The sequence below is a fragment of the Blennius ocellaris genome (assembly GCF_963422515.1).
Source record: "Blennius ocellaris genome assembly, chromosome: 18".
Taxonomy (NCBI): domain Eukaryota; kingdom Metazoa; phylum Chordata; class Actinopteri; order Blenniiformes; family Blenniidae; genus Blennius; species Blennius ocellaris.
In genome coordinates this window covers 16276000-16288903 of record NC_137667.1, presented here as the reverse complement: position 1 = coordinate 16288903, position 12904 = coordinate 16276000, and the positions used below count along the sequence as shown (strand labels likewise).

General features: G+C 44.9%; 1 protein-coding gene across 4 annotated transcripts in view; it reads right to left on the bottom strand.

The window, feature by feature from the left end:
• Positions 1–638: 638 nt before the first annotated feature.
• Positions 639–12904, bottom strand: part of sgk1 (serum/glucocorticoid regulated kinase 1) — a gene marked incomplete at its 5' end in the record, with an annotated part of 30592 nt that continues 18326 nt past the window's right edge. For 2 of the 4 annotated variants that reach the window (XM_080514410.1, XM_080514411.1), the window contains 10 exons: positions 639–2114; positions 2272–2361; positions 2449–2604; positions 2808–2903; positions 3008–3244; positions 4074–4205; positions 4316–4504; positions 4665–4740; positions 4939–5014; positions 12821–12884. In XM_080514410.1, coding sequence (XP_080370536.1) covers positions 1947–2114; positions 2272–2361; positions 2449–2604; positions 2808–2903; positions 3008–3244; positions 4074–4205; positions 4316–4504; positions 4665–4740; positions 4939–5014; positions 12821–12884 — 1284 coding nt within the window. In that variant the 3' untranslated portion in view covers positions 639–1946. Of the gene's footprint in view, positions 2115–2271; positions 2362–2448; positions 2605–2807; positions 2904–3007; positions 3245–4073; positions 4206–4315; positions 4505–4664; positions 4741–4938; positions 5015–5113; positions 5933–6865; positions 7012–12820; positions 12885–12904 lie in introns of those variants that run through there. The other 2 variants (XM_080514413.1, XM_080514412.1) reach the window with 2 other exon arrangements.

The following is a 12904-nucleotide window of genomic DNA, read 5'->3' as shown; positions in this document are numbered from 1 at the left end:
TTCCTGTAACTTCTCCCACCAACATTGTCAAACTGTTGGCCGGACAACATTTTAAACATCTTTACTGTCCCCACCAGGGCGTCTTCCTCACAGTCCTCCTCCGTTGTAAACCTCAGTGAGCCCCCCCCCCCTCCCAAACTGAGCTCATTGGAGCAACATTAGTTGAACATCAATTAGCTATTAGAGTGAGTGTTGTTAAAAAAAAAAAAAAGATCTGTTTGCTATCATGATCTCTTGTACTTTTCCAGGATCAATAGGCTTTTTTTTTTTTCTTTCCCCCAATCGAGCTGTAATAAATATTTGACACACTTGTTCATACTACTCATTGTGTAATGACGCTGACGCACAGCAGGGGGGTGAAGTCCATGCGATGCAAGATAATCTGGGACATTAGTCAGTAGATCAGGGAGCTTATAATGGTTCACTTTTTAAATTGTGTTCTCTGCACTGTTATAAAATGCTTTGATGTGCTCTTTGCCGAGGAATGCAGTAAACATTCATCGACAGCAATGAGATGAGATCATGGAAACTTTTCCTGCATATTTCACATTTCATTAAACCACGGAGCTTTCCATGTACATGCCCACTCAAATAACCCCCCCCCCCCCCAAAAAAAAAGAAACCCAGCTTAAGTTGTAATAAAGTTAAACTTTTATTGCAAACCAAACATGGTCACATAAATCTTAAACAATTTTACAATTTACAGAACATTTAACATGACTTGTTACATATCCATACTTAGGCATACCTTTAGTTTGCTTTGTTTTTGTTCAATATACATTAAAACTAGTACACATGACTTCAAATATACAAACAAACTTAAATACCGTCAAACTGCAGTACAGCAATATTAAAATGGAATGTTCAGTTGTCAATGCGGAGGGCACGTCTGCGGACCGCCGTGACGTTACGATGAGGAGAATGGAAGACTGCTCGAGGGGGGGATGCAGCTGACAAGCAGGAACTATGGAAACACTTCTCAACACACCTCTCACACTCTCTCTCTCGCAGCAGTGCTCTCTACTTTCATCTCTCTATCAGCAATTTTGTTTTATGTGCAAATGAAGGTGTAAAACATCATCCGAGTACGTCTCGCATGTTAAAATGTCAAGTGTACTGATTTAGTGCTACATAGTTTCTCTCTGGTGTCGTAAAAACAAACGGACAACAACAAAAAAACAACACACAAGAAAAAAAAAAGTCAGTGACACGGACGAACCCAAATGATGCGAGGTCTAATGGAGAGAAAGGAAAATAAAGGCACCGTTGAGAGAAATAAAACGTCCCCCCCTCTGTAACATTCGGCATCGTATGACTCCCTTTTCAGAGGCCCAGATGAACGGAAAGAAACTAAAGCGCCACAACGAATGCCGTCTCCGTGCCGCTCGTTCAGACCCGACGTCCCGACAGGCGGCAGAAGGAATCCCACCAGGGAAAAAGGTTTCGCTACAGGAATGAAATCAGAAATCCCTCTCGGGGCCGGAGCAGGACTTTCCAGTCTTCCTCTTTCAGAGAATTATGTGTGTGCTTGTCAGTTGTTATTTGAAGGATGGGGGGGTGGGGGGGGCTTTTAAGCTGCCTGAGCTATGTGCAAAAGTTCTCCACTATCAAGTAACGGATGGACTATTGAAGGCTGGGAGGGAATCTAGGTAGAGTAAGGTGATCAGAGTAAGACGAAGCATTGCAACCCCAACTGGTCGGTTGATCGTGGCGGACATCCTCTTGTAGCAGGTTGCTTTTAAACGCATTCAAGAGTTGGAGAGGATACGGCAAAGTACACGTGTTTAATCGTTGTCGTAGGTGCAGAACCGGTGCAGGGTTTGGTTGGAGAGGCTCCGTCGTTCGGAGAGGACGCGCGGTGGGGGTTTGGGGGGTCACGATGCAAGTCCGTGTGGGACATGGCACATTTCATGTCAAGTCTCTTGGGGGGCGTCCCGTGTTAAATCCTATAGGTAGGAATCCATGGACGGGGCATAAGAGAAGCCCACGAAGGCCTCGGCCGCCTCTTTGATGCTGGCCGTGACGAGGGCGCTGTCCGGGGAACAGCCGATGGAGCTGGGTACCGGCTCGTCTGTGAACTCTGGATCAAAGTGCCGCAGGTCGTTGGGTCCCGTCTGCAGCGAGAAAGGTACGGTTAGGTCACATTTACTGACATTTGGAAACAAGTGGAAATGTTTTGGATGTGTGGTGATTTGAGTTCCCCGCTCTTAAATCCAACTAGATCAATGGGAAACCTTGACTGTGAATAAAAGTATTCCAAAAGTAATTTACCACGTTGGGGTTGAATGGAGGGGTGATCTTCTTGGCGTTGAGGTCATCCCAGTTGATCGGGGAGAAGAATATGTGGTTCTTTATTTCAATCTGAAAAGACAAACATCACCATTAATTCAATTATACATTTTAAAATTCACAGCGAACGAACGGGCGACAACACAAACGGACACTTACAAAGTCGTCGGCGCAGCCCAGTCTCTTGGTCCGGTCTTTCTGCAGCAGACCCTCCAGCAGATGTCTGGCTGCGTTGGAAATGTTGGGTTTCAGCTGCAGCGGCTTGTTCAGGATGTTGTCGTACATCTCTGCCGTGTTGCGACTGTAGAACGGAGGCTGGCGAGGGATGGAGAGGGGGGGAAAAAATCAATTAGCATCTTGGCAACCATGCATACACACTGCTGAGGTGGAAGTCGATCTGTAATACTTCTAGTGAACCACTGAGCTTAACAGAAAAGTATGCGACTGAGAAATACAAAGCTTTTCTTGGGAAGGAGGTACAATTGTGATCTAATTTAAAATATTTTTTTGCTACTCACCAGGCCATACAGCATTTCATAAAGAACAGCTCCTAAACACCACCAGTCCACTGTCCTGTCATACGGTTGCTTGTGTAGCACCTCAGGAGCCAAATACTGCAGAAAGAAGAGTGAACGTGGTCAGTCACAATCGCTGAATATTGCAAAAAAGAGAAACACGAGGTCGGCGGGTCATGTGTCGCCGCAGGTTTCCTCCTTACCTCTGGCGTACCGCAGAAGGTGGACGTGGTCCCGTTCGGTTCGATGTTTTCCTTACACAGGCCAAAATCTGTGAGAATGATGTGTCCCTGCGAGTCCAGCAGGATGTTCTCTGGCTTCAGGTCTCTGTAGACAATGTTGAGCGAGTGGAGGTATCCCAGTGCGCTGGCAATCTCCGCAGCGTAGAACCTGGCTCTGGGTTCGAGGAAGCAACGCTCTCTCTGCAAGTGGTAGAACAACTGGAAAACAAAAGAGAGGAAATGTTGCTTTAATGAGTGAAGACGCAGCTATGTTTGATGTGACACATTTAAATTAGGTTCTGAACTGCCTGCCCTGTATATCCTGAGTCTAATAGTAGTAAGCGGATAGATGTGTAAAAGAAGAAAAAAAAACAGGCAGAAAAAAGACAAACAGAGAGACAGAAAGGAAAGCAGAAGGGTGGACGCAAAGAGGCAGGAAGGCAAGAGTCTGAAAAGTTTGAAAGGGAAAAGACGGATGAAACAAGGGCCAAAGGTGGAGTGAGGCAGCAGCAGGATGGAGTAGAAAAAGGAAGGGAAGAAAAGAGAAAGAGAGACAGAGAGTGAATGCCGCCTGCTTCCTGGCGGAGTCCATATTTAATCAGCTTTGTCTTTGCTCGTCCAACAATCACCGGAAATTAGCTCGATTAGACACACAGCGAGTCTGAATGCTGCGCTAATTTTGGCCCACAGTTTCTCCTGCTCTGTCAACCCACCCTATGATTTCCTGACAGGTATTTCCTTTGGTGAAAAAAAAAAAAGAGAGAGAGCTTCTATTCTGCTTCTCATGACAGGATATCCCCTCTGTCTGTCTCCGTCTCTGCTTCATCTCTGTTTCTGACTCTGACACAATATAGTTCCTTTAAAAACTTTGCTGGTTTTATGGTGCATCAATTTCTTGCCTTTTCATTCCTCAAACTTTTCCCCATTAACATAATTCATCTAAAGCTCCTTCTTAAAATAGCCCAACATCTTCTTTTCTACTCCATGTGCAGGCGGAGGAGCCTGTGGCCTCTCTCATCTCTCTCATCCAGTTCAGCCAGCAGCTCACCTCTCCTCCATTGATGTAGTCCAGGATGAAGTACAGTTTGTCTGCCGTTTGGAAGGAGTAGTGCAGGCCCACCAGGAACGGGTGCTTGACATTCTTTAGGAGCACATTCCTCTCCGACATGATGTGTTTCTCCTGTTTCAAAAAGAGGAGAGCAGAGGTTACAGACACTGACATACCTGGCGCGGTATGTGAACTTCTATCTGTCGCTTTCGCCTGACGGGCATGTCTCGAGGAACGCTTACCTCCTTCTTTTTCAGAATTGCCTTCTTCTGTAAGACTTTGACCGCGTAGAACTGGTCATCTGTGCGATGGCGTGCAAGCAGGACCTTCCCGAAGCTGCCTTTGCCGATCACCTTGAGGAAGTGAAAGTCACTGGGCTTGGCTGAAGGGTTGGACGACGGGCCGAGGTTTATCTGCTGGGATGGACTGGGCTGTCGGGACGGAAACAAAAAAAAAAACATTCGAGGTCAGAGACATACGTGTGGCAGACGTGCAAACAAAATGGATGTTCAGGCTGCATGTGTGCAAAGCAGAAGGTATAAACAAAGGAAGAGGCAAAACAATACGCTGTTTAGATCAGGTAATACTCACAGGAGGGGAAGGGTTCGTGTTCATGAGCTCGGCATCCTGAGGGGGATTCAAGTTCAGGATAGACTGAACTTCAGGACTGCAAGGCAGAAAAAAAGAAACTGCGTTCAGACCGGCCATGAAGCATGAATGCATCCTCAGTTTCTGTGGCATGAATCAGCTGATGTGCGAGTCACAAAAAAGTTCATTCCAGAGATGCTAACAAAGTCTGACGTTCTCTCAATGTTTCATCCCCCCGGTGACTGCAGAACAATAACATTAGTCAGACGGTACTCACTGTTTGCAGGCGTAGGAGTTTGTGGCGAGCCGCTGAATGAAGTCGTTCAGACCCATCTTCCTTTGTTTCATAAAAGCTGGAAAACAAAACGTGAAAGAAAAGAGGGGGAAAAAAAATTAGACATTCTGAAATAAAGAAAACACTCATCTGTTGAAAACACACGTATGCTCCATACCGGTTATTAATGCCACTATCCCTCGAGACTTTGAGTAAGTGAGGACAGGCGTCCCCGTTTCCGTTTTGATTGTCATGTCGAGTTCAGCTGTTGCTCCGCTCTCGAAAGCCAAAATACAACTACTTAGTTTTTTGGCTGCTGTTTTATAAGAGGCGAGGGGGAGGAAGGAGGTGCCCGGTGTACGCTCACACCCCCCTGGTGGGCGGGATCCTCTGCAAACATTAAGTTACGGCAAATAGAGCGTGAGAGGGAGATTGATCCCGATCGCAGCCAATAAGAGGCCGTTGCGCCCTCCGTGCGTCACAGCCTCACCTCAAGCGTGCCTCCGTCAGGACTGGAGGAAAAACTAGGAACACTTTTTTTTTTTTTTTTTAAACCTAAATCAAACAACAGGACAGCCTGTAATATATGCACATGTTTGTGCAATGCGAGTGGAAAGATCGCACTGCAGGTTCTGCGCCATGCAAACTGAAACTAAAGAAGCCTCGTGTCCACTGAGCTGCATTTTTATTCAATGGAAAGTTTCTATGGACACATGGACACACTTTTGGTATCGGGAGTTCGGAGTGTGCAGAGGGACTCCATGTGAAGCCGAAACTGCAACATCGAGCTCAGTGATAATTGGTGCCCCAGTGCGCACAGTCTCCGTCTCCGACCCCTCGAAGATCGTAACTGGGCCCTGAACAAATAATTTGATAGCCTCTTCACTCAGACTATCAGCTTCTCATTTTGGCTGCCCCTCAATTAAAACGGCAGGGAGTGACGCAGGGAACCCTGAATACACAAAAGAGAAGAGGGCGAGCCTGAGCCGAGGGAGGCCAGATGCCAAGAAACGCCGCTGGTAGTGGAAAAGTACAGAGAGAAACTCCTGAATGCACCAAGTTCAAGCGACTACAAGAGACCGGCTGATCAGGCCGATAATAAACTGCAAAAAAAATAAAAAATAAATCTTGAACATGGACTGATGTGGAGGGGAAATTACACTTTTTCTTTTACGCAACGTTAGGAGCGCAGGACGAGTTGTTACGCACACGGTCACAGTCGGGCACGGTTACATAAGGCACCTGGTTCAAGTTTACATACAAGCCATCGGTGCAAATGAGAGCTTGTGAGAAGATATCATCTTTTTGGGAGGGCCAAGATCTTCTGGAAAGGACAGACATCGCCGTGCGTAAAAATGAGAATAAAAGACCCGTAAATCCAAAATGATACTTTGTCATTTACTGACAAAAGTCTGTGAAATATAGTCTGTGAAAAACGATTGCAGAGCACAAAACAGTCGATAAATTGCCGCATGAGTCCTGTGTTTTTATAATGTGGGGGAAATCTGTAATATTACTATTTCCATTGCTTCAAGTTCATTGAAGAGCAGCAGAATCCAAAACAAGCCTTGTGAGGTCGGGAGGATTTTAACTGCCACCAAAGCTACCGGAGATCAACAGGTTACAAAAGACAGTTCCCAAGGTTTCTCTGGCAGTTTAGTCACTATTAACCTCCAACCACTGAGCCATGTTCATTTATCACCATTATAAATCCAGGTCACGGGCTTAAAGTGTGAATGGAGTATGTCTGCCAGTTCACACAGAAACTGGGCCAGGACCTATAACGTCCTCCTTTCACGTAGGAAATACACATTTTGGGAAAAATCCACGAGCAACCTGCAGATTAGTATGAACAGGTTGTGTTTTTTTTTTTTTTTTTTTCAGTCTAAGTTAATTGATCGTGTCCGTGAGAATAAGCAGCCTTACTTACATGTCAGAGTGCTCGTTTTGTCTTTCATAGGGAGGCTTTAAATCGCAGGTCACAACACGGAGAAACGTCTTAAGGCTCCTTGGTAGTGAAGGTAACCAAACTATACTACATTCCTCCTACTGAGGAGCTTCTTCCAGATTTTTTTGTTCTTCCTTCGCAGGGCGGAGACGCCCCGCCTCTCGTTTCCTTCCACAGCGTGACGTTCCAGTCTCCGCTGCGCGAGGCTTCCTGTGGGCGGGGCTCACATGCTGCGTTCAAGTGCACTTCGTCAAGCTCATCCTTCACAGTCCAGCCACTGTTGTTGTTGTTGTGAACTAAAAACTTCTATTGAGCTTCCACGTGGAATGAATGCTGCTTTCTTTAGGAGTCGACACGGACGGACATCTGCCTCCATCGCACACATCCACTGCCTCTTTTCACTGTCACACCAGGGGTGTCAAACATCAGGCCTCACGGCCAAAACCAGGCCGACAAAAGCATCCATTCTGGCTCGACAAACTACCAAGCAAAGTTTCAAAGAAAACACAGATTCCTTTTTCAAATTTCTTCTTAAGAGTACACAACACTGAGGCCCGAGCTGACATATCAGTGACGCTGCCATAAAGCTAACAAACTACCTTTAGTCTCAAAAAACAATCAGCAATACGTCATCAGTAAACGGTTTTTGTCAGGGCTCGTCACATCATGTGATCTGATCACTTGAAACGCATGTTAAGGTGTAAACAGGCCCAAAGCCATGCTGTCAGAGTGACTGTGTAAATCAAGCATAGTGCAACAGCTTTAGGACATTTTTTTGACATTTCACTGTATTTATTTATGTATTTATATGCTCAGAAAATCTGTTTAATGTTGCTCAGTGTATTACAATTGTCACTGATTCCATAAGAATTTCTATGCACCCAGGTATTTTCTCTGAATCTGTATTTTTTTATTTTTTTTGTTCTCGTTGTGAGATAATAATGAGAGAAAGTAGAAAAAGTGGAAGATTTAAAATTAGAATAAAGATTAGATGTGGGTGGAATTTACTGCGAGGAAAATTAGATAAATCAGGTGGATCACGTCGGACGATATTATAGATTACTTCAGATCAATCTCTTATACAACGAACTACACAACTCAACAAGCGAGAGTTGTGAGTCGCATGACAGTCCTGTTATGTAACAAAGTTTTGTCGTTCATATCTGCTGTTTTTGTTGCGATTGTTTATTTTTGGATACAAATTCTGCTTGAAAACATTCAAGCCTGAACTGAGTCAACCTGCTTTTCATTGTTTGTTCATTCTGAGAGCAATGGACTGTTTTTAGAATGTCTTGGTCATGCATTGGCAGTCATATGACTGTAAAACAGCTGCACCGTTCATCCACGGTTTGATCAGGGTGTTTGATTTGAATTTGCCAATGGGAAACAGTGACTCTGCCTCTTCACATTCCTCATCCAATGTGTCTTAGCGACCTAGGGAACTGAATCTGCAACCTCCTGAGCATAAATTCAAAGGTGAGCGAGGGACACGAGTGTAAGAAATGAATTCTTTCGTCACTCAGCTACAAGAAATGCAAATATATTTCAACAGGAAGCAGGACGACGGTTTGCGTGATTGACTCTGCAGCATCTTAAATATAGCCTCAACTTTACACTCTCGGTTCTCCCCTAACTCAGGTCAGATCTATTATTAATCTGTCCTATGGAAGCCACCTGATGCACACACACACTGCGCCAGAGGGCAAAACTAAGGACACACACACGTGCACACACACAAGCTGGAGGGCAAAAGAGTCATGCAGAAAAACATATAGGCCACACGCACGCACGCACGCACACACACACGCACGCACGCATGCACACACACACACACCTACTTACAGAGAGTGTGAGAAAGGACACATCAGTTACCTCCTCAACTCCCTCATGGTTCCCTCCAACACTCCCCTTCCTCAATGCACCACCTGGAACGCAGTGCTGTGTTCACTTCTCCTTAAGATGACACGGGTTGCTGTGTTTTCATGACACCGCTCAGCAGGCATTTAAGCTCTAACGTCTTTAGCTGACATCACAGCATATAGCCACCCACGAGGGACACCAACTTATGTCTCATTTCAGAATGTGAAAGCATCACATGCTGGATAGTGAACGCTCGCACCGACACAGAATAGTGAGAACTCAAGGCACGCGTAAGCCGGCAGAGGAACGGCGGTGACCTTGAAAATCAGTAAGTGAAATGTCAGGTAAGCTGCGGTAAAGATGGTGAAGAAGACTCCACCTTACCTCCACTCAGGTCCGAGCTCCGCTCTTGAGCCTGCATCTGCTGGCCATAGCCGGGAGTTGAATGAAACGAGAGCTCGGTGGTGAGAGGAGATCAGATGAGAGGGAAAAAATAGAGAAGGGGGGGAAGTGATGCTAACAAAAGGTTCTCTCAGTGTTTTTCCTATCTGGCCCAGTTTACACGCTGGAGGCCGAGGCCCTGCAAAAGAGGAGGCTCCACAATGCTCCGGCTTTGTGTTTCGTTCCCTCGCCAAATGTGTGTGTTGGGCACTCGTATGTTATGTAACCCGCTGGTGGCGCTGTCATTGACGCCAAAGAAAGCACTGACTCACACTCACGCTCTCTGTGGGCCATTTTGTGGAAGGGCAGGAAAAGGGGGTGACTTGGTTATAAAGTTGCAGTACGAGCACCACAAACACAACTTGTCATCACACCTCTGCCATCAGATGGATTTTATCTTGTAAAATCTGCTCTCCTGTTCTCAAGCTCGTTCCATCTTGTGTCATATGTCCAGTCTTTTGCTTGAGGAAGATGAGGTTTGTGGCTACGGATGATCTGGTGGTGAATGTGAATGGGCTCCGCTGGTGAACTGAACGACACTGTTACATAAAGGCCTTTGCTATTCACAGACGACAACAAGGCTTCATTTTGTCAAAGCCTATGGTGGGTTGTTGGCCAATTGGGCAGCTCAACCTGAGCCTACTTACCACTTAATCTTCTTCTTTCAATAGTCACGTGACTGCTGGTGTGGTTTGTCGCTGCAGTGTTGAATTAAACTGTCGGATTTTGACATTTGCAAAGTTTGATGTTTATCAGAGCCTTAAATTGAGAGAAGTTATGCAATATGTCTTATTGGCAAATTCTGAATCAGATCAGTTGTAAAATGTTTGTTGGGTTTACTTTATGAACAACTCACATGGAAAAGCATTTTAGTCGTTTGTCTTATTTCAAGTGTCGACTTACCTGCAGTATATCATTGTGACACAGCGCTGTGTGGTTCAGTCAACACTCGTCAACAATAAGGTCGGCTGAAGTGACATCAGTTCGTTGAAACTCATGTAATGGTGCAAACATGTTATTTTGGCCTATTTGAGATCATTTTAAGCATCACTTTGTCATCACTCCTGCAAGGGGTTGCAATTTTCAGTCGCCATGCATAACTTGTGTTACTTCATAATGAAAAGATAATTATTAACAATGCAGGTTAAAAAAAAACAACTAACTTTAACAGTCTCTCGTATAGCATTGCAGTAAATGATTGTTTTGTCATAACAGCCAGGATTTTTCCAACATTGTCAAAGCAATTGACGATCCTGTTCGACGTATGAGCATGAACCTGTTTGCACAGATGGATGTGTGCGTGTTGGTTCATGTCCATGTGTAGGTGTGTGTGTGTGTGTGTGTGTGTGTGTGTTTGTCCTATTGAGCCGTGGAAGGCAGGATAACACAGGACGGTGATGAGTCACATACAGTTTGGGTAAAAAGTGAATAGCTATTGAAAGGACCTCTCATAATTAGGTTGTACTTTTGCTAACAAAAGAGTGAAGTCTGAGAAAAAAACACACAGAAACCCAGGACAAGTAATCATATGTCCTAAAATCCTGTTGGCGTCTCATCATCAACAACCCCATAATTCAGGCTGGAAACACCGATTCACTGCAGTGCTGCTGATTGACGAGCAAACTAATTCTTTTAATAAGGATTTCTTCAGCAAATACTCATTACATAACACAACACTGTACTTTTTTTTTTTTCATTTTAAAAGGACAGAATTATTTTTAATCTGTGAAATTAGCCGGTCAAAACTCTTCTCCCCATAATTATTAATCACCGAGTCCTTCAAACGCTCGTCGCCGCTTTCTGCTGCCTCTCGTGTCACAAACAACCCCGCATCTCCGCATATGACTCACACGCGACACTCTTCAACTTAGAAGTGCTCCCGAAGCCACTAATTGCTGAACGTGTACCGACGGGGTGTAGCAGCGTGACGGCGGAGGCCGCAGGAAGGGGCTGTCATCAGCCGGGCTAATTGCTCGGATTTCTCTCCACACACAGAAAACTCCCATTAACAGGCAGACTACTGCCAGTGGAAAACATCCAGGCACTGGGTACCTGCAGATCTGAGGAAAAAGTGTTCACACTTCAGCGGCACACAAAACTCCGGCGGTGTGCTGAGCCACAAAAAAAAAAGGCACTTAAACAGTTTTCCGAATTTGATGCGTCATTATACTTTACACAACTTTTAATGGCTCACTCAGCCTGGATCTCAATAGACGACATAAAGCATGCTTAGAAGTTATGATATTGCTGTCGTAAATATTAAATAGAAATAAGACGGGCTCATTAGTCACATCTTTAGGATTCGGTTTTGCGTAGAGGAAACAAAATAGAAGCATATATTCTGTCCACCTGACTCTTTTTCTCGGCCTGGAAGTTCATCGCCCAGCAAACACAGACAGAGTCACAGACACACAGTACTCACACCTGCAGACAATGTTAGAGTCACTACTGGACTTCAAATGCATATTTTTGGGAGTGTAGGAGGATCCAGAAATAAATGGTGAAAGCGAGAAGCATGCCGAACCGAAGAGCGTGAACTTCAACTCTCTGAAAGGTAAAACTGTTAGATTTCAAAGTGATGTTAAGACTTACGGGGGCAAGTGTGCCTTATCTTTTGCTCATTTAAGAACATTCTGTACACTTTACTGTTTCAACCAACGTGTCGTTGCTGCTGACTCATCAGAAAACAACAACAGCAGAACAAAGTACCATGACTTAGAAGCGTGAAACGTTGATTCATTCTCACCTGCTAATTATCACTCACAGCTGAAAACAATCTGAAGTCGTTCAAGAGATAATAATGCGGCACACACACACGCACGCACGCACGCACGCACGCACGCACACACACACACACACACACACACACACACACACACACACACACACACACACACACACACACACACACACACACACACACACAGTTAAGGGCAGATGTCTCGGCACGACAGAATTGTAACAATAACAAACAGGACAAATCAGCTTCTGGTCAAAACGTGACACACACACGTCCAGATGGTCTACCTCGGTATTAATTACAATCTTTGGCACAAATATGAGGCACGATGGATAAATGAACTCCAATTGTCACGCACTGTCATGTTGGCAATGACCCAAGCTGGATTTTCTCCAAGTCACACACACCAGTTGAAGGTAACAGGTACACCATCATTCAGGCATCTGCTATAGCGAAGCTGCAAACAGACAAACAAACAAAAAAAATGTTGTGTTTTGTGTCTCATGATCGGTCCCAAGAGTCATGTGTTTAACTACTGTTTTCCAGTCTCCACAAAATAAATAGCAATTGTGGTGTTTTTGGACAACTGTCATTACCCGTGGGGGTTTGGCGGTTTAGAGGTTGGTTCAGAGGACCAACCAGTGAGCTGAGGTCGTGTTATGAATTCATGGTTTCAACCGACATCCAACAACAAACAAGAGTAAAACACATTTATTTGTATTATTTTTTTAAAAAAGGATCTTTTTATATGAACTAAACTGCAGACAATAATGAGAAATGAATTGAGGCTGCCAGAGAGGGATGGCGGAGATGCAGCATAAAAGCAGATGGAAAAGAAGAAGGCGGGAGGAAGTGGAAGAATACAAAACAACAGGCTTCAGCTGCTGGTTACTTACAGTTGTCGCCAGGGCAACAGTAGCTGTCTGGGTCTGACTCATTGTGGTAGTACAGGTCCATCGCCTGAGGGGGAAATATGGCAA